At 37.8% G+C, this 22,598-nt stretch overlaps 1 protein-coding gene across 1 annotated transcript; it reads right to left on the bottom strand.

Moving 5' to 3' along the window:
* Positions 1-1,526: 1,526 nt before the first annotated feature.
* On the bottom strand, positions 1,527-22,178 carry LOC144977835 (medium-chain fatty-acid--CoA ligase-like). The gene is made up of 11 exons (XM_078923240.1): positions 22,036-22,178; positions 18,008-18,171; positions 16,177-16,342; positions 14,037-14,214; positions 12,808-13,000; positions 11,604-11,715; positions 6,643-6,800; positions 5,242-5,374; positions 3,613-3,779; positions 2,786-2,838; positions 1,527-2,009 (listed from the first exon to the last, which is right to left on the bottom strand). Exons 2-11 carry the CDS (start codon positions 18,148-18,150, stop codon positions 1,696-1,698), a joined length of 1,617 nt encoding a protein of 538 aa, XP_078779366.1. The 5' UTR covers positions 18,151-18,171; positions 22,036-22,178; the 3' UTR covers positions 1,527-1,695.
* Between the last annotated feature and the right edge of the window lie 420 nt (positions 22,179-22,598).

Here is a 22,598-nt window from a genome sequence, read left to right as displayed (position 1 = left end):
TATGTTTATTTAATCATTTATTTACTTGCTTACTTAATTTATTTATTTGATTTTTCCCATGCAAATCTACCCGTAATTCTATACAATTTTGTAAACATTCAAGTTGGTCCATTTCTTGCAGGGGTCCCAGGACTTTGAGTGTCAGTCTAGACAATGCATGCCCGGCAATCAATATTTATTCTGAATGACTCTTGAATCTTTATTTAATCTTTATTTCTGATTAAACTACCCTTGAATATTTATTTACGACTGAACGACTCTTGAATCCGTATTTCTAACAGGACTTTTGAATCTTTATTTCTTATTGAACGACTCTTGAATCTTTATTTCTGACAGGACTTTTGAATCTTTATTTCTTATTGAACGACTATTGAAACTTTATTTCTGACAGGACTTTTGAATCTTTATTTCTGACTGAACGACTCTTGAATCTTTATTTCTGACAGGACTTTTGAATCTTTATTTCGTATTGAACGACTCTTGAATCTTTATTTATTACTGAACGACTCTTGAATCTTTATTTATTACTGAACGACTCTTGAATCTTTATTTATTACTGAACGACTCTTGAATCTTTATTTATTACTGAACGACTCTTGAATCTTTATTTCTTACTGAACGACTCTAGGATCTTTATTTCGTACTGAACGACTCTTGAATGTTGAATTCTGATAGAAAGCAAGAGACAGAATGATTTATTTACTGTGGAATCTGTATAAAATCAAGACTTAGTTCTGTTTAAAGTCAACGCCTATTGTTGGTCCCAATGTCCTGTCCTTTATTCAAGTGTGTTCCACTGATAATGGGGAAAAAATAAAGATAAGTATTGAATTGTAAGCTTCAATTTATAAGACGAAGGCAGATACTATGGACGTTTTGAGTTTCTCCTTTATCAACAAAACACGACGATTGAAGCGCTAAGGTCGAATTAGATAAATGGAAATGGCGTAGTTAAGATGAATAAGGTTGTTGAGATGTTTGGTTCCTAGAAAGCGCTCAACAATAAGTGTCATTTATTATTATTATTATTATTATTATTATTATTATTATTATTATTATTATTATTATTATTATTATTATTATCATTATTATCATTATTATTATTATTATTATTATTATTATTATTATTATTATTATTATTATTATTATTATTATTATTATTAACTGTCTTCGTCTAATAAATTGAAGCTTACCATTCAATACGTATCTTTATTTTTTCCTTCGAGCTTCATGCAGCAACATTTTCATTGATAATGGATAACGTCACCCAGCCTTTCTGGTCCACCGGTGTTGGCTTTCTCGTGATTCTACTGTGTAATACGTTGTCTGGATAAGTCTTGTCCACTGGTGTTGGCCTTCTCATGATTCTACTGTGTAATAATAGAAATACGGCAGTAAGGCCCACGGAGCCGGAGTTTACCCAGGTTTCTATAGCGTTAAACGTAGTCTTTTTCTTCTTCCTCCTCTTCTTCTTCTTCTTCTTCTTCTTCTTCTTCTTCTTCTTCTTCTTCTTCTTCTTCTTCTTCTTTATGAGTAATTCTCACTTAACTGTATTATCCAGACTATAAAAGTTCATGGTTACTCAGAGTTTTGTCTGTTGGTCTGTTAGACTTCCAGATGGCAATGTTGTGAGCTTCTTAGCCAAGCGCATACTATCTATAGAAAACGACTAACATTCAAATACAGGAAGTGACATCAATTATTTGCTTTTAGTCCTAGTTTTTCTGCTGCTAGCTCCCCTAATTTATCTCTCGACATTCTTGGAAGAGATCCCTCAAATATTAGAACGTAGTCAAGAGGAAACGTTTCCACTCCTTCCCCGCTGACGTGTTCACCGTACAATCTGTGGATGTCTTTGTCGGTCAGTTTACTGTCAGGACAAAGGACGACGCATGCGCAGATATTTTTGTAGTTGATGTCATCCGGGACGGGCACAGCCATCACTTGCAGCACGCCGGGTATGTCCATGATTGGCTTCTCTATCCATGGGGGATACATCAAAATGATGCCTGAAGAGAGTCATAGAACAAATTACTAGAATTGATTTTTTTTTTGTCGTGAGATTTCATTTTAGAAATTAACCCTCCCCCCCCCCCCACACACACAAAAAAGAACGAGCTTTTATAGCGTGCCTCATCGGCACGGTCTTTGCTTCGTACCCAAAAGGTACCGAGTTCGGCTACCGCCTCGTTGTGTGGCCTTGAGCAAGTCACCTCGCCCTAGCTCAATTTGCGGCGCTGCATTGCGACTGACGCATGGGTTATTCCAGTCTTCCCCTTGAAATAGACCCCAAAGACAAATTTCCCCTTGAGGATGAATAAAGGGAGTTTATTTTATTTATTTATTTATTTACTTAGTGCATTACGATTTATTCTGACCGAAATAGGCTTACTATGATCTAACTCTAAGCCCCTCAACACCAGCAACACTTGGCGGGCTGAGGTTTAACGGGTTCTACCTCCACTTTCGGAAAATTTTGAGATATTCCATATATTACAAATGACTTTGAATGGCTTCATTTAACAAAACTGTTGACCCAATTATGGAATTGGCTCAAAAGAGTGGCTGAAGTTTACATGCAGTTATTAGTTATTAACAACAAATAAACTTTAAGTTATTTTTTTTTCTCAGCACATTTGATGGATTTTACGCTATTTAAAATCTCAAGTTCTTTTTTTTTTACAGCTTATTTCTCATATAAAAAAGATGTAACAAAATATCGATCACTATTGATTATGAAATTGACAATAAAGCGATATACTGTACAATATAATTAATAAATTACCTCTAGATATAACATCTCCTCGTCGCCCAAAAACATGCACATGACCGTCAGGACTGGAATTACAAAATGAAATTTAATTTGATTCATATTTTTCTCAAATATAAAAACAACAAATGTATCTTTATACAATTTTAAAGAAAACAAATTAAACGAAAATTTTTAGTCTAGCTTGGTGTGACCTCAAAGACAACTCGACTCCTTCAAAACATTACAGTGAAAATATAACAAGAGATGAAGTGAGGAGAAAAGTGCCAGAAGACAATAGAGAATAACAATTTTATCGCGGCGGTGATGGGGGTTTGAACCCACGACCTTATTGGTACGACAACTCCGCCTGGCCGGTGAGAGCGTGACTCTACCGTATGAGCTATCCACGATCCCCCAAAAAATCGTATCTAACTCAGGTTATTCATTACTAGAGCTCTCTCTCTCTCTCTCTCTCTCTCTCTCTCTCTCTCTCTCTCTCTCTCTCTCTCTCTCTCTCTCTCTCTCTCTCTCTCTCTCTCCGACTACCGGAGATCGCGGGTCCAACACACACAACCTCCGCGAAGTTAGTTGGCCAGCAATTAAGTTTAATAGCCAATATTCTCAACACAAACCCCCATCACCGCCGCGAAAATTTTGTTATTCTCTATTGTCTTCTTGCACTTTTCTACTCACTTCAACTCTTGTTGTTACCAACATAAGTGCCTGCTCCACTCACTTTTCTGAGTGAAAATATGCTACGTACACCGAGGCTGTGAAAATGGTTTTGTTGTTTTACTTAGGGAAAATGATTTTGAGGGGCACCTATCTAAATGTTGTACAATCTGCTATGATGACCATACCTTAAGCAACCAGCATCGTTCGAATAGAACCATCCATCCTCACCCCAAACTGACTTCGTGAGTTCGGGTTGCCCGGCGTAACGTGTAAACAGATAGGGACTCCGTATAGCGACACGTCCGGTCTTTCCTCGGGGAAGCTCTTTGAAATAATCATCCAAGATCCTTACCTGTTCGGACATAATGGAAAATATATAGAAACGTTAGAATTGATTTAGAAAAAGTATATTGGAGTGCCTTTAAACAAAAAAAGGAAGCGGAAATCGACGGACCAAATGAAACAATAATAATGACCTGAACGAGGAAAGGAGGGTACATCCAGCAGTGATTGGGTAGCTGAATTTGTTAAATCTAATGGAAATTAATTCGAAATAGATAGCGTCCAATCAAAAGGGTAACAAGCAATTGTTATAGTTCATTTAGAAAACGGGATAACCTCCGACTCCATGGGCCCAATGGCTCTGAAGAACTACCCGACCTGACGAGGAAACAAAAGAACTGCAACAACTCGTCCGAGACACCCGCTATCCAGGATTACCAAATAGGATTCAATAGTCTGATCTCACGTCCGCCCAGCAACCAGCAACTTGGTTCTAAACAAAGAAAATCGGTACTTTTTATCCTTCATGCTGGCTAGAACTTTTTCACATGTCATGTGGTCAGAATGTATAAAAGTCAAAACATGATCAGATTTATTATGTTTTTCTCCTCTGGATACACTTTTATGCTCGTCAGGGAAATATTTCATAAGAGTGGTGATGAAAATAATGGCGTCATTGTTCCGATAGTTTAGAATAAGATACTATGCGTTATTACGAGGGAAGTGACGTCACGACAGTTGAACCCTATTGGCGCAACTTCAAACCTGATCAAAGTCTCGCAATGCCATAACGACATACTGTTGATGTCATTGAAAGTATGACTTTTAGAAAAAAAAATTATATTGTTCAAATATTGTTTAAGAAGTTTGTAGAAAATGAAAGTGTAGACCCACAACACATTCCTTAATCTTTAAACATTTCACATCTTAGACGTACTAAGATTCTTAACTAGTCTACATAAAAACAATCCAAAAGTAAGAATAAATGTGTAAGTCTACCTCGACTGGGAATCGTTTTTTTTAAATGATTTAGAAAATTATTTTCGCCAGAAAATCGAAATTATCATCTTGTGAAATTGTTAACTCTCCAAAAAACCGATGCTTTCTTAAGTTGGAGACCCTAAACAAAGTGTGAATATCATCAAAGATTATGTTATAGCGTTGGCAATCTTCTTCCCTTCTCGTTCATTTTAGAGGTCACCACAGAGAGTGTAATGGTAGCACATCTAAACTGTAATCAGACGGTCTGAACTTCCATCCCCAGTCAATCAAGACTAATTCTTTGGAATGATTTTTGTTTTGTTTTGTATGTTTCTGTCTTGCTTTGTCTAGCACCGCCCCTTATATACTTTTTCAGAGCTTTATCTTAGACAGGCTAGTTCCATTTTAGGCGATTATATATTTTTTCTGTTCTTTTTACGTTTTTCTTGAAGTTTTTACTAAATTAGTCGGATGCGGAAGGCCGCAGGATGCGGCCGTATCGGATGCCGATGCGGCCTTATCTTCCTGGAGGGACAGTCTAATGAACATACCTCGACTCCATCCACAGGGAATCCAGAATCCAAGGGGATAAAGGTATCATCCGGGGTGATATAGTTGTGGCAGATAAAGCTGGTTTCTGATGCAAAATATATGATGTGGGTGTTGGTGGCTATCTTTTTAGTTCTGAAGAATACAGTTATAATAATGATATGAGATCGGATAGGACAGGAAATGAGTTTAGAGCGTTTATTGGGTACAGCGATCTCATTCACTCATAGCAAGTAACACCCAAAAATTGAATAGCTATGTAAAACATTAAAGTTACACGAGTCCATGATTATTTCTTCGTTTTAAAAAAATTATTTCTGTACAGCCAATGTTAAATATTTACCAACGAATAAGGATTCGCTGTCAAATATAAAAATTATAAAATTATATTTTGCAGATTGATATACGAGTAATTTGCGACCGTTTGTTTTCTATGATGGTACTATGATTAAAGCTTGAAATTGAATTTTTAAAATCGAGATCACCACGATATAATACCGTTTTGACACAATTCGTCCAAAATCCCCGTCTTCGCAATCATGCGCTGCGCCATGCTGTATGCGCTCAGATCGGCCATGAAAACGTTCATAACTTTGTGCTGTCGCTAAACTATTTATTCTGGCAGACTGTTCCATTGATTTTTATTTAAAGGGAGCAGCATGGCTCAGCGGTACGCTCTTTGTCTCGGACCCGAAAGGTACCGAGTTCGATCACCGGCCGTTGCGCTGTATGGCCTTGAGCAAGTCACCTCGCCTTAGCTCAATTTGCGGCGCTGCATTGCGGCTGACGCATGTGTTATTCCAATCTTCCCTTGGAATAGATCCCAGAGACAACTTTCCCATATGGGATGAATAAAGGGTATTTAATTTAATTTAATTTAATTTAATCTAATTTGATTTAATTTTTCAAAATCTACAGAGGCAAAGTCACCCCAGATGAAGGGTAATGGAAAAAAGAATTATGTTGCCTTTACATTGTCTTGGATTGTGTATGTCAAGATGTGGGTGTTATGTCTGCATGTTGTCATTTGTAGATTGTTGTTTGCTAACACTTTGATTTACTAACTTACTTTTCGATGCTTTGAATGGAATTAAATAGCAAAAGTCCTGTTAATCTTTAATTGTGTCAGTCCTGTCGACATGAAAATTCAAAAATTCGTAATTTTTAAGACATAAAAATAATAGTGGCTATAGTTAACTTTATAGATCAACAATTTACCCTCAAAACGATTAAATAACACTCCAAAATTAATAACACCATGTACACTCGTATGGACTTTAATTTTCAATAAATTTTATTGACTAAGAGATGGTCATGAAGTTGTGAAATTGGAGCCAAAATTTAGTAATTTTACACATTTTCGTAGTAGTTGGCAGGTCTGTTCTCAGTATACACATACTCACGTTTCAAACACGGCTCTCGTCATCGGCTGGCCACCAATCATCAAATGGTTGAATAACGTCCTCGGGGATCCATTCAAACTGTCCACAATTTCTTTGACATCTGGAGGGCCCATCATCCCGCCCCGCATTCCTTCTTGTTCAATGATTTTCATGTAGTGCTAGAAATGCAATATAAATGTGACCCTTCGCCGCAAAACGGTATTAAGTCGGGTTGGGTAAGATGTTGAACATTGAATTTATAGCCAGAAATATCAGATTTGTGTTGAGTTTGTATGTTTTATTGAGGAGAATGGATACCTTATTTTCGGGTGCTAATACCAACAATTTATATTTTTTTACCAGTTTAAAATGTAATTCGGGCGTTAAGCATCTGGTTCGTTCCGACATAATACCATTTTGAGACGATGGGTCACAAATGTGGGATCATTTTGTTCATTACTTTTTTCTTTCGGCTTTGTCTGGCACCATATACGCCTTTATGCGATTACTATACTACACAAGAACATGCTACCCGAAATGTTCGCTCTTACACTATACTACGTTCAAAGTAGAAATACGATAAACTATTTAATCTTATGAATCTTTAGGGGTCTCGGTAGCTTAGTTAAATTTTGCAAGATTGCTATCTTACCCAAGAGCATGCTATCAAAATGTCTTTTTTTTAAAAACCCCAAAGAATTTTTAAAAACCCAAAAATTTGAACTTGTATAAAGCGCAATATACACTAAACGCGCTCAAAGGGCTTTACAATGGGTCCCTGACCAACATCAACACGAAACATGTAAAACGAGATATCAAGCCTGTTAGGCGATTTGACAATATTTTTTTCTGACAAAGACAACACTGTTAACGGCCAGGTACTCATTTTACACCTGAGTACTGTGAGAGAATGTGAGTATAGAGCCTTTTCCAAGGACTCAACTATGTGCCGAGCGAGGCGCGAACCCCAGACATTTCGATGCGAAAGCGAGTGTCATACCACAAGACCACATAGTCGCACGTATATTTTTTAATACTTTCAAAGTAGAAATACAATAAAATATTTAATCTTGGGAATCTGTTGGGGTCCCGGTAGCTCAATTAAATCTCGCGCCTTACATGAAAGGGTTGCAGTTTATTCATATTCTTTTGCCGAATATGTAAAGTAATTGATAAGGATGGGCAGCCCAGCACTAATGATGAAATCTGATGACAGAACATTTGGATGGAGGACCCGTACTGCAAAGTTATATCTCATCTCTCCTTTACAACCACCAGGGTCGGGAGGATGAGATAAACTCCGGCACTATGGGCTTAATGGCTCTGAATGACTAGTGTCATGCTATAGAAACCGGAACAAACTCCGGCACTATGGGCCTTCTGGCTCTGAAGGACTACTGTCATGCTATAGTAACCGGGACAAACTCCTGCACTATGGGCCTTCTGGCTCTGAAGGACTACTGTCATGATATAGTAACCGGGACAAACTCCTGCACTATGGGCCTTCTGGCTCCGAAGGACTACTGTCATGCTATAGTAACCGGGACAAACTCCTGCACTATGGGCCTTCTGGCTCTGAAGGACTACTGTCAAGCTATAGTAACCGGGACAAACTCCTGCACTATGGGCCTTCTGGCTCTGAAGGACTACTGTCATGCTATAGAAACCGGGACTAACTCCGGCACTATGGGCTTAATGGCTCTGAATGACTAGTGTCATGCTATAGAAACCGGAACAAACTCCGGCACTATGGGCTTAATGGCTCCGAAGGACTACTTTCATGGTAAAGAAACCGGGAGAAACTCCGGCACTATGGGCTTAATGGCCCCCGAAGGACTACTTTCATGCTATAGAAACCGGGACAAACTCCTGCACTATGGGCCTTCTGGCTCTGAAGGACTACTGTCATGCTATAGAAACCGGGACAAACTCCGGCACTATGGGCTTAATGGCCCCCGAAGGACTACTTTCATGCTATAGAAACCGGGACAAACTCCTGCACTATGGGCCTTCTGGCTCTGAAGGACTACTGTCATGCTATAGAAACCGGGACAAACTCCTTCACTATGGGTTTAATGGCTCTGAAGGACTACTTTCATGCTATAGAAACCGGGACAAACTCCGGCACTATGGGCCTTCTGGCTCTGAAGGACTACTTTCATGCTATAGAAACCGGGACAAACTCCGGCACTATGGGCCTTCTGGCTCTGAAGGACTACTTTCATGCTATAGAAACCGGGACAAACTCCGGCACTATGGCCCTTCTGGCTCTGAAGGACTACTGTCACTCGATTCTTTTTCTTCTTCAAGTACCAAGTCTGTGCCAGACATCGGTGATCATGGTACACCATTCATCTCTCTGATCAAATAACCTCAAAAAACTAATATTACTCTTCTCTTTCTTTGTCACCCAGCTGTTTAAACTATTCAAATATGTTTTTCTTGGTCTACCTTTACTCTTTTTGCCTTCTATCTTTCCTGTGAGAGCAAGATGTTCAATACATTTATGTCGATTTAGGTGCCCTAAAATTGCATTTGTCTTTTTCTTATTGTACGAATTAATAACCTTTTAGTTCCAGCTTGCTCTATTACTTCTTCATTAGTTTTCTTCTCTGTTCACTCGATAGAAACCGAAATAAACTCCGGCTCTATGAGCCTAATGGCTCTGAAGGACTACTGTCACTCAATAGAAACCGGAATAAACTCCGGCTCTATGAGCCAAATGGCTCTGAAGGACTACTGTCACTCAATAGAAACCGGAATAAACTCCGGCTCTATGAGCCTAATGGCTCTGAAGGACTACTGTCACTCAATAGAAACCGGAATAAACTCCGGCTCTATGAGCCAAATGGCTCTGAAGGACTACTGTCGCTCAATAGAAACCGGAATAAACTCCGGCTCTATGAGCCAAATGGCTCTGAAGGGCTACTGTCACTCAATAGAAACCGAAATAAACTCCGGCTCTATGAGCCAAATGGCTCTGAAGGACTACTGTCACTCAATAGAAACCGGAATAAACTCCGGCTCTATGAGCCAAATGGCTCTGAAGGACTACTGTCACTCAATAGAAACCGGAATAAACTCCGGCTCTATGAGCCAAATGGCTCTGAAGGACTACTGTCACTCAATAGAAACCGTAATAAACTCCGGCTCTATGAGCCTAACCGAAGGACTACTTTGATTCTATAGTAACCGGGATAAACTCCGGCTCTTTGAGTCTAATGGCTCTGAAGGACTATTTTTACACTATAGAAACCGGGATAAACTACGGGATGTGGATTATTACTCAGTAGATCAACTTTAAAAAGTAAACAAGAACGACACGACTTTCGAATTTCATGGAAACTAATTAAATCTTAAAGAATGAATGGTCTTGCTTCCTAATCATACCAATAGGATTCAATAGTCTGATGTAACGTCTGCCCAGCAACGAGCAGCTTAGTTCTAAACAAAGAAAATCGGCAGTTTTTATTCTTCATGGTTGCTAGAACTTTTTCACATGTCATGTGATCAGAATGTATAAAAGTGAAAACATGATCAGATTTATGTCTTTCTCCTCTGTATATTTTTTTTTACTCTTTGGAGAAGTATTTCATTAGGGCGTCCTATTGATATTGTTCCGATAGCTTAGAACCAGTAACTAAGTTACAATGCGTCATTACGAGGGAAGTGACATCACGATTGTCGAAGCTTATTATATAACACGCTTTCTTCTGCCGATAGATCACAAATAAAAAAAGAATGGTGTCTGAATAACTTTGACAAAAAACTTTCTTATATTTAAAAACATCCTCCCAAATAACTCGCGCATTTATATAGCGCGATATAAACTCAACTTGCTCAAATCGCTTTACAAGGGGTCCCTAGCTAACAGCAACTCTGAAAATGTAGGACGAGACATGACGCCTGTTAGGCGATATTACATTTTATTTTCGACAGAGACCACATTGTTAACGCCCATATACTCATTTTACAAAACCTAGAGGTGCCTAAGTGAGCCAATAAGACGGAGAGAAAGATAAAGTGAGTAAATGTGACTCATATATAAATGAACAAGGGCCGAAACGTTGTTTGTTTTGTGTTGTTACCTTTCAAAAAATTGAGCTTTTGTATAGCGCAACATCCACTAAACATGCTCAAAGCGCTTTACAAGGGGTCCCTGGCCAACAGCAACGCTTAACATGTAGGACGGGACATGACGCCTGATAGGCGATATTATCTTTTTTTTCGGACAGAGACAACCCTGTTAACGGCCAGATACTCATTTTACACCTGAGTACGGTGAGAGAATGTGAGTAAAGAGCCTTTTCCAAGGACTCAGCTATGCCCAAGCGAGGCTCGAAGCCAGGACCATCCGATCCGAAAGCGAGTGTCATAGCACAAGACCACATAACCGCACATAACCTTAATATATGAGTCACATTTACTCACTTTATATTCTCTCCTCGTTTTATACCCCGAGCACGGTGAGAAAATGCCAGTATAGAGCCTTTTCCAAGGGCTCAACAATGCTGCGCTCGGAGCGTAACTCGGAACCAATGATCTTCTGATACGAAGGAGAGTGCCCAACCACTAGGCCACATAGGAGCAAACTAAGGGACAGTCCACTCATCTTAAACTTTTACCAATAATTATTTGCTTGAATAGTGCGGATATGTGGTCTTGTGGTATGACACTCGCGTTCGGATCGGAAGGACCTGGATTTGAGCCTCGCTCGGCGCATTGTTGAGTCTTTGAAAAATGCTCTTTACTCCTATTCTCAGAAGTAAAATGAGTACCTGGCCGTTAACAGCGTTGTCTCTGTCGGAAAAATGTAATATCGCCTAACAGGCGTCAAGTCGCGTTCTAAATATCACCTGTTAATGTTGATCAGGGACCCTTGTAAAGCGCTTTGAGCGCGTTTTGTGGATATTGTGCTGTATAAAAGCTCAATTTTTTTTTTAATTTTTTTTTTATTTTTTTTTTTAAAATGTTTCCCTCACCTCTCCCAGGGTCATTGACATCTTGGTGTTGTTGTCAAAGAATGTTCGAGGTGTCCCATTCAAAGTGTCGAAAGGTAGACAAGCTCCAATATACCATGGAAGTCTTACGTGTCTGTAAAATAAAAATGAAGATGATGATGAATAATAATAGTAATAATAATAATAATAAATAATAATAATAATAATAATAATAATAATAATAATAATAATAATAATAACAATGATAATAATAACAACAACAACAATAATAATAATAATAATAATAATAATAATAATAATAATAATAATAATAATAATAATAATAATTGACATAATTCATAGCACCTTAACCCGATTTCAGCTTTGAACAACAGTATGATGTCAAAATACAGGTTCCTATCTCTTAGGGAAGTGTGAAATCAGTCCTCAGAGAACTGGATACAAACTTGGAGCAATTGATCCTCTTGTTTCAGAGAGTTAGCATCTCATTTTTAGCCTATATGTGTCAGTGCATGACATAACCAGTCGGAAGGTGAAATTAGGATTTGCATTATTTTGCATTTTCTGAAAGAATATGCTCACTAGAGCATTTTAATCTTTATTTGAAGTAAATCGGGTTATTTTTCATAAAGTTATGGTCAGATGTATGGGAAATGTATCCAGCAACTTTTCTCAAAGGTCATATTTTTTTAACTTGACTTGCTGTAAAAATATTTAGAAGTGAAATTGAGCTTTGATATTTCCCGAAGATGTACAAAAAGGGTTGATTTAATCATTTATGACAAGAACTAATTTTAGATTTTAAAAATTGACCTTCTAACTAAACTTGTCAATATCTCAGTTCAAGCCTTTTCACCATCCGACTGATTACGTCATTCGCTGTGACATATAAATACTGGTCGTCCACAAAGATCATCCTTCCCTGCTCATTTACGTCCCCTAATCACAAGAATTTGCCGGTACATATTGAGTTATGCCACCTTTTGATTCATTATGTAACCTGTTTATAAGTTCTCCGGAGGACCGCGTTACACACTTCCACGGAGAGGACCGGAAGACACGAAAATTTGACGTCACGAGTTCTGCTTCTAATTAATTTGAACATTTAGGAGTGAATTAGCCTGATATAATATATATATATATTATATATATATATATATATATATATATATATATATATATATATATATATATATATATATATATATATATAATCAAAACTCACATTTTACCCAAATCGGCTGTCACTTTTCGCCAAACACGAGCTGTATTGACTACGGCCCTGTGGGACAATTCTACCAGTTTAGGTGTTGCAAGACCGGGGTTGAGAGACGATGTGCAGATGGAGCCATCTTCAGGGTCAAGGTCATTATCGCGATATTCGTTCTTACATGCCCGTAGATGGTTTAGAAAAGTGACTGGGTTTTGTGGACGTGGAGAATAGAATATTTTTTTTGATCTTTCGTCTCAAAATGGCATTTAGTAAAGATCGACGTGCATATATATGTAGGTCTGACATCTCAACCCCCTTATAGGCCTAGTTTAACATTGTTGTAATGGACAATATTTTACGTCATTTTTTGGAGATTTCCATTACAACAATGAGCCCATAAGGAATTGGGTTATCAAACCTGAAAATATGTGCACGTCGGTAGAGATGAACAAAATGGTAAAAATTGAAATTGTCATGTATTTAAGTTACGACATTTGGTCGTAAATAATGCTTTATCAGAAACAGTGAATATCATTTCCAAAACTGAACTGCAGACCCTGTCTATTATTACAAAACATGTGTAGAATTACAAAACTTTGGCACCGATTTCAAAACTTTATGAGCATCTCTATGTCTTTGAAATTTATTGAAAACGAAAGTGGATGCCTCATTTCATAATTTTAATGGTTGCGAAGTGCTATTGAATCATTGTGAGCGTAGACCTACATTGTTGATTTGTAAAATTAAATATAGCGACTGCAAATTTCATCTCCTAAAAATTACGAATGTTTAAATTTTCAAGTGGATAAGCAAGTCTGCGCTAATGTCACAATTTGTCGCTACTATGTATCCCAATTTGCATTTTTTTATTTTTTTAAATTTTAATAAATACTACGAGAAAAAAATGTTACTGTCTTCAGAGCCTTTTTTTATATCTTTTAACCCTCTTCTTACCAACTATAGGAAAATCGTCACATTCGTTACAATACAACCAACATTTTTCTTATTAAAATTTATTTTGTACATCATAAAATTTAAAGAAAATGAGCAATGCGTTGTAGAGTAGATATGTCTTGCTAAAGAAATTATGTATAGGAAGAACTTTACTGCTATATTGTTTGAGTGATAAAAAATATATTATATTTTTGTGTTAGTTGGGTGTGAAGTTTTTTGGGGGAAATCCTGAAAATGGCTGGTAAGGAGAGGAGAGAGCTAAATCACAGAGAGTAAACTTTCTTTACCTGCTGTTTTATTTACAAATATGATTTTTTGGAGAGATGGTAGGGATTCGTCTTTGTAGCCGATGAGATGGGTGTCGCCGTGTTCGATGACGGTGGCGTTTGGCTCAAAAAGAGGCCATGTGTCGTTTTCTAAGGAATCGGTCAGCAGCATGAATTTGGCCTGGGTCAATTTGAGAGTCTAGAATAATTGAGTAAATAAACAACACATTATACAAACTTGAGTTTTTATATAGAGCAATATCCACTAAGCCTGATCAAAGCGGTTTACACGGGGTTATTTAAGCAAGAGCAACACCTAACATGCAGTACTAGACATAATAATAAATAGTAATAGGAATAGTAAATAATGCATTTATATAGCGCCTAAACATCCACGTATTACTTGATAGACGATAATACGATTTTTTCCCGACAGAGACAGAACTGTTAATGCTCATTTTATACCTGAATACGATGAGAGAATGTAGGTAAAGAGTCTTTTCCAAGGAAATGTACTTATAGGCTAGCCCTGGCGTTGTTGTTGTGTTCCATAGAAAGACATCTTATACTCAAATAGACTCGGGTATGAATGACTGTCTATGTATCTTCTTCTTCAAGTACCGAGTCTGTGCCAGACATCGGTGATCATGGTACGCCATTCATCTCTCTGATCATATAACCTCAGAAAACTAATATTACTCTTCTCTTTCTTTGTCACCCAGCTGTTCAAACTATTCAAATATGTTTTTCTTGGTCTACCTTTACTCTTTTACCTTCTATCTTTCCTGTGAGAGCAAGATGTTCAATACATTTATGTCGATTTAGGTGCCCTAAAAATTGCATTTGTCTTTTTCTTATTGTACGAATTAATAACCTTTTAGTTTAAGCTTGCTTTAATACTTCTTCATTAGTTTTCTTCTCTGTCCATGAGATTCCTAACATCCTTCTAAGAAACCACATTTCTGCTGCCTCCAGTTTCTTTCTAATGTCTTCTGTAATTGTCCAGCTTTCGCAGCCATATAATAATACTGACCATACATAGGCCTTCAAAACCCTATGTTTTGTTGTCATTGATATATTGTGGTTTTTAAAAATCAGACTCATTTTATTAAAACTATCTTTAGCTATTGCAATTTTTCGTTTTATTTCTGTGTTGCATCTGCCATCTGAAGTTATTATGTATCCAAGATATTTAAATGCCTGAACTTGTTTTATAGTTTTTCCATTGCTTATTAAGTTGCATATTGCATTTCTATCTCTCCTTGATACAACCATGCATTCTGTCTTTTGTACATTTAAGTATAACCCCATACGTTCACTCTCTTTTTTTATGTATATTTCTTTTTAATTTAAAAAGTATGCCTGTCCGCCACGACATCATAAGACATCGTCGCCTAGGCATTCCACGAATGATTATAGATAATTTATCAAACAAGATGTCTGATGTCAACAGGAATCACCCGTATTGTCCAGGTGAGCAAATTGGAGGTTAATAATCTTACTCAAGGAAAAAAAACGAAAGTGCCTGAAGCGGGGCTCGAACCCTGGGCCTTCCGGGTCACAGTGCAATGCCTTAACCACTCGGCCACTTATATACTTGTATATTGATGAAAGGGAAATGGGTTTACGTGGCGGCCTGGATTAATCGAAGTGTCATGAGTCGCGTTGAGCATTTTACTTTTTTAACTTTTTTAAATTTGAAATTCTAAGTTAATGCATGGTTTTCATTGACAATTGGGTTCAACGGTCGTGACGTCACTTCCCTCGAAATAACGCATTGTAACTGTTTCTAAACTATTGGAACAATGGCGGACGCCCTTATGAAATACTTCGACGAACATAAAAGTGTGTCCAGAGGAGAAAAAGATTATCAATCTGATCATGTTTTGACTTTTATACATTCTCATCACATGACATGTGAAAAAGTTCTAGCCATCATGAAGAATAAAAAGTGCTGATTTTATTTGTTTAGAACCAAGCTGCTCGTTGCTGGCCGGACGTGACATCAGACTATTGAATCCTATTGCCTAAAAATATAAACTTCTGAATTCAATTGAATTGGTGAATCCCTGGAAATGCGCTATATAAAGGTTCATATCTGTTCATTTAATTTTAGTTTCAAAATTCTTCAGCACCAAGGCGTGCTCATATAGCTACCTACCTCTTTTATCATTTCACATTTGGGGAAGAACTTCTCCATGGGAACAGTAATCCCACCTGCAAAGATGATTCCAAAGTTGGCCACAATGTACTCAATACTGGATGGAGTTGCGATCACCACATAGTCTCCTCTCTTTAGGCCATATTGCTTGAGAATGTAAGCGAATCTGAGGATAAAGTCTCAATTTTTTAAAGCCATCTGTTTGTTATTCAACAATGTAGTGAGTTTTCTTTAAGATCACACGTTAAAAGCTAAATTTAGTTGGAGGAGGAGGAGGAGGAGATGGCGGTGACGGAGGAGAGGGAGCGGAAGAATGATGATGATGATGATGATGATGATGATGATGATGATGATGATGATGATGATGGTGATGATGATGATGATGGTGATGATGATGATGATGGTGATGATGATGATGGTGATGATGATGATAATGATGATGATGATGTTGATGATAATAATAATGATGATGATGATGATGTTGATGATGATGATGATGATGATGATGATGATGATGATGATGATGATGTTGATGATGATGATGATATATCATTACGCGTTACTATTTAGGGAGACGAGTGGAATAAACACAATTATTCCATCCTCTCCCTAAATATTAACGCGTAATGATATCAAGTTTACAATAATAATTTGTTATGTCAGATTATCAAACAGTAAATTTCACTAAAAATTGATTTTTGAAAAAAGATTTAATTTTAAAGATTTTTTTTTAATGTCTTATATTCAAAGATGACGAAATCGGAATCGATTGAGGGGTAGAATAAACGTTTTCGTACACTCTTGCATTTTTTAAAATTCGAACTTTGTTCCCAACGCGCACTCGCAAGCTCGTGCAGTGGTTGGGAACACTCCCGGAATTCCAAAGTGCAAGAGTGTAAGAATCGTACAACGTAGATAGACATTAACCCCAAGTTTCATGTACACATTTGTTTCTATAAATGCCATTTCTGGCACTTAAATTATCCTGACAAAATTCCAGAAGATCGCATAATATTATTGCTAGTGATGGATATTGAATCTTTTACAGTGTATTTTAGCAAAGAAAGTACAATTTTTTGTGCACTTGATCTGAAAAAGTGTGGATGAAACAATGCAAGTCAAAGACTAAAGAATAATAAAAGAAAATTATTATATTATCTATATTATCTATTATATATTAATGATAAAAGAAAATTATTATATTATCTATATTTTCTATTATATATTATCCTCAAAAAATCAACCTGCCTCGGCTGCGGATCGTACCTGAGACCTCATGATTACCAGTCAAACGTGCTACCATTACACCACAGATGTGGGACAATTTTAATGATTATATTCTTTACAAGGATACGCGTTTTTGATGTAAACCCTCGCCTGGCTGATATTTTTATGATTTTTATTTAGGGGGGGGGGGGGGATTATTCTTTCTGCCTTGTCTGGACTGTTTTATACACACGTTTTCAGATCTTTATCTTACATCAATACCTCATCTCTAATTTGTTACTTTTTTCCTGTATGACTCTATTGCTCTTTGAGTTCCTTAACCCTCTCCTTACCAACTATACGAAAATCGTCACATTCGTTACGATACAAACAAATATTTCTTTTTCAAATTTCTTTTGTACACCATAAAATTTAAAGAAAATGGTCAGTGTGTTGTAGAGCATGTTTTGCTAAAGAAGTCATGCATCGCAAGAAATTTACTGCTATTGTGTTTGAGTGTTACAAATATATTTTGTGTTAATTGGGTGTGAAGTTTTGGCGAAAATCCTGAAAATGGCTGGTAAGGAGAGAGTTAATTAAACCATGCGTTTACATTCATCATTACCTTGATGCAAGGACCCATATTTCGTTGAATGTGATGGATCGCCTTGCCATGTCGCCATCATAGGAAATGTAGCATTCCTCATCGCCATGAGAGTTTTTTACTTTTTCAAATAATGTGATGAATGTATGTCCTTTGGACGCCATGATGATGTAGGTGACTGAAATCTAGATAAAAGATAAACGGATGGGTTACAATAGAAATACAGAAAATGTGTGAATGGTGTGTTTGCGACCTGTCAGTTTCAGGTTCGAGTCTTCTTGTGATTGGTTAAAGTTGGGTCCTTGTAAAAGGCTTTTCACTAAATTTGCCTTACCATACTCAGGTGTAAAATAAAGCTTGAGTATTTAATATAGGGCAATATCCACTAAACTTGCTCAAAGCGCTTTACAAAGAGTCCCTGGACAACAGCAACACTTAACATATATACGAGACGTGATGCCTGTTAGGCAAAATTACATTTTTTTTCAACAGAGACAACGCTGTTAACGGTCAGGTACTTACTTATCTTACAACTGAGGACGGAGAGAGAATGTGAGTAAAGAGTCTTTTCCAAGGACTCAACTATGCGCCGAGCGAGGCTCGAACCCAAGACCTTCCTATCCAAAAGCGAGTGTCATACCACAAGACCACATAGCCGCACAAAAGACAAAAGGATGGATTACAATAGAAATACAGATAATGTATAAATGGCTTTGTGGTTTAGTCATGTATAACTCTCAGCTTCTGAACTGTTTTAATTTTAAAACTTTAATTAAGCTTTTATATAGTGCAATATCCACTAAACGTGCTCAAAGCGCTTTACAGGGGATCCCTGGCCAACAGCAACACTTAACATGTAGGACAGGAACTCGCCTGTTAGTCGATATTACATTTTTTTCCGGCCAGGTACTAATTTTACACCTGAGTACAGTGAGAGAATATGCGTAAAGAGCCTTTTCCAAGGACTAAACTATGCGCCGATCGAGACTCGAACCCAGGACCTTCCGAGTGTCATACCACAAGACCACAAAGTCGCACATAACTGTTAGTCCCAGGTTCGAATCTTCTTGTGATTGGTTAAAGTTGAGTCATTGTAAAAGGCTGTTTCCTAAAATTATCTTACCATACTCAGGTGTCAAATAAAACTTGAGCATTTATATATCGCAATATCCAGGCAACAGCAACACTTACGTAAGACAGACCCGGTACTCGTTTTACACTTGAGTACGGTGAGAAAATGTGAGTAAAGAACCTTTGCCAAGGACTCGACTACGCACCGCTTTGAGCGGGATTTAACCCAGGACCTTCCGATCCTAAGGCGAGGGTCATATCACTTTACCACATAGCGTACGTTAAGTACCTGGCGGGTATCAGCGTTGCTTCGATCGGGGGAAAAATGGTATAGACGGAACAAAATTGACGTCACTCAGCTCTTGATTATTATTATTATAAGACAGCCTGTTAGTGATTAGTTCTCATTTAAAAATATAAATCCTACTATAAACGCTATCGTTAAAGGTTTCACGCAGTTTTGTGTGTTGGTATGTTTCCGGCTGGCGGATGTTGTGAGCATTTTACCTATACACATAGCATCAATTTGACATCGAGGGATAGAAGACACAGTAAGTGACCTCTTCTACCCACAAGAGAAATCCAGGGTTCCAGTCCAACATGGGGAAAGAAGAGACCATACCAGAGACCATAGCAATATCCCGTTGGCCATCCAATCTTTGATATTGCATATGGAGTATGATTCGTATAAGTAGGAATAAATTATAGTTTCCACATACTTACGCAAATGGATGGCATAGATAATATGACTGCGAGACGAATGCTGTGAGATTACGTGTGTTATAACATGTGCTCAGGGGATCCCAATAGCTCAGTTGGTAGAGCACTCCACTGACTTCACAGGTAGAGGGACCAAGATCTATCCCGGGTAAAGTCGATACTTTTTTCTGACCCTCCTCCATTGTCCACCCAGCAGTGACTGGGTGGCTTGATCTGATAGATCTGGCGGAAAATACTTTGCGTAAACTAGCGTAACAAGCAATTGAATTCAATAGTCTGATGTCACGCCGCCCGGCAACGGCGGCCATCTTGGTTCTAAACAAAGAAAATCATTACTTTTTATTCTTGATGCTGGCTAGAACTTTTCATATGCCTTGTGATCAGAATGTGTAAAAGTCAAAACATGATCAAATTTATGTTTCCCCCCCCCCTCTGGATACGCTTTTATTCTCGCCGGAGAAATATTTCATACGGGCGTCGCCATTGTTCCGATAGTTTAGAGCCAGTGTTACTAAGTTACCATGCGTCATTAGGAAGGAAGTGACGTTACGACTGTTGAGGTTATTGATATTGTCTGTTTCACGCTATAGTTACCCACCGTGATAACTATGGTTCCATGGGACTACTGGTTCCGAAGGATTAATAGATTACAGGTACTCTGTAGAAGTCCCCGGTTTGAGAGCGGTTTACAAGATGAAGGCAACTTTAATCGATCGATATTTGAAGGAAGAGTTTTCTGGCCAAAATTTTAAATACTTGCTTTTTGTTGTTTTGTTTTTTTTCAATATGGCAGATTGATACGGGGAGGAAAGCTTTTTGCCTTAGTGTCTGGACAAGGGCATTTCTGAGGAATCTTTTTTTTTTAGTTCTGATTTGGAAGCCATCGAGACATGTTGGTCATTTAGATGAAAAAAATCCATTTAACAGATATATTGATGGCATGCGTTTTGCTAGATCATTGTGGAATGGAAGACATGAAGGACATTATCATTTGAAGATTGAGAAGATGGATATGACATGTTGTCAGAAATGGAGGAAGGCAACATCAGCAAAACTGCCCTACACTGGACAACAGAAGGGAGGAGTAGAAGAGGAAGGCTCCGGGCAACTTGGAGGAGAACAGTGGAGGGAGAGATGAGAGAAAGAAAGAAAGAAAGAGAGAGAGAGAGAGAGAGAGAGAGAGAGAGAGAGAGAGAAAGAGAGAGAGAGAGAGAGAGAGAGAGAGAGAGAGAGAGAGAGAGAGAGAGAGAGAGAGAGAGAGGGCATGGAAAGTGGAGGTCCTTCGTAGCGGCCCTACATTCCGAGAGGCAAAATGGGCAGTAAGAAAGTAGCACCAATTCTGCCTGCCTGCCTGCCTGCCTATCAATCGTATTAATACACAAAACTGTGTGTGTGACATCAAACAAATTGAACAATAATATACTCAAAAAGAAGTCATTTGAGTCATCAGGCCAACCATGCCCACATATTGATGCTATGTGTTGAGGCAAAATGCTCACAACATCCGGCGGCCACATATAACACACCAATACCCATAAAACTTTATGTGTACGTTAATAGTCTGTTTGATAGAATTTAGTGAAAACTTCTTATAAAAATGGCTGGCTAAAAACAATAACAAGGAGCTGAGTGATGTCAAGCTCGTTTCTTCTATATCCAGACTTCTATAGTGTTTTAAACGGACACTGATAATAACAATTGCTCGCTACTTCTTGGATAGGAGGCAAGTCTCTCACAAGCTACTTTTCGCCAAATTTACCCGAGTCATCTACACAATATGGAAAGAAGGAGCAGGGACCGGAGTAAGATAAAGATCTGAATGAGTATGCATGAAAGGTGCCAGAAAAAACAAGAAAGAAAATACAAAAAACAAAACAAAACAGACATCCCGAAGAAATCAGTTTACCTCGACTGGAATCCTCAGGCGAGGAAGACTGATTTTTTTTAATGTTTTTTTTTTCTTGCTTGCTTTGGACCTTTCATACACACTTGTTCAGATCTTTAATAGAATCTACTCTCAAACCAACGAAAATATTGTTTACCTTTCATACACACTTGTTCAGATCTTTAATAGAATCTACTCTCAAACCAACGAAAATATTGTTCACCTTTCATACACACTTGTTCAGGTCTTTAATATATTGTCCATTACAATAATGCTAAATCAAGCCCTTAATTGTGTTCGGCTATCAAACCTGCTAATTAATATGTGCACCCATATCACTACTATTTAACGATAAAGAATCCCATCAACTTACTTGATCACTATCCCTCTCGAAGCGATAGCCAATGATGATCTGGTCTCTTTCTACCAACTGGACAGGAGAATTATACTGATGGTATGAGTGGCCACCATATTATTTGCTGCCACGGGTATTTTAGTGTTGCATCCGCTAATGGTTTCTACACAATATTCATTAGCACATATATATTAATGGACGTAGAGAATATCATCTCATTTTCATATTTTCAAATGTAAATCTGCACTGAACTCATCCTTATTCAGTGTTAGGGAACACACGAGTGTTTTGCCAATGTAATAGGCCATAATATGTGAACCTCCGTTTCAAAACTGTGTTTTGTGGGGATGATTCGAAAATCTGAAAGTGAATTTAGAGTTAAAAGAATAAGATTTAGGAACTTTAAATCGGCTATGTGGTAAAGTGGTATGACACTCGCTTTCGGATCGGAAGGTCTCGAGCCTCGCTTGGCGCATAGTTGAGTCATTGGAAAAGGCTCTTTACTCACATTCTCCCACCGTACTCAGGTGTAAAATGATGTCTTTGTCCGAAAAAAATTGTAATATCGCCTAATAGGCGTC

This window comes from Berghia stephanieae, chromosome 8 (assembly GCF_034508935.2).
Source record: "Berghia stephanieae isolate SIO BIC M18660-M18661 chromosome 8, UCSD_Bste_1.3, whole genome shotgun sequence".
NCBI classification, from domain to species: Eukaryota; Metazoa; Mollusca; class Gastropoda; order Nudibranchia; family Aeolidiidae; genus Berghia; species Berghia stephanieae.
This window is presented reverse-complemented; position numbering and strand designations above follow the sequence as displayed.

What these genes read in the sequence shown, in the direction of transcription:
- LOC144977835 (XM_078923240.1), bottom strand. Translation starts at nt 18,150, where the DNA reads ATGGCGTCCAAAGGACATACATTCATCACATTATTTGAAAAAGTAAAA. An exon ending in ACGAGAGCCGTGTTTGAAAC is followed by an intron (nt 5,375 to 6,642) that starts GTGAGTATGTGT and finishes TGTATTCTTCAG; the next exon opens with AACTAAAAAGATAGCCACCA. An exon ending in AACGATGCTGGTTGCTTAAG is followed by an intron (nt 2,839 to 3,612) that starts GTATGGTCATCA and finishes TTGTAATTCCAG; the next exon opens with TCCTGACGGTCATGTGCATG.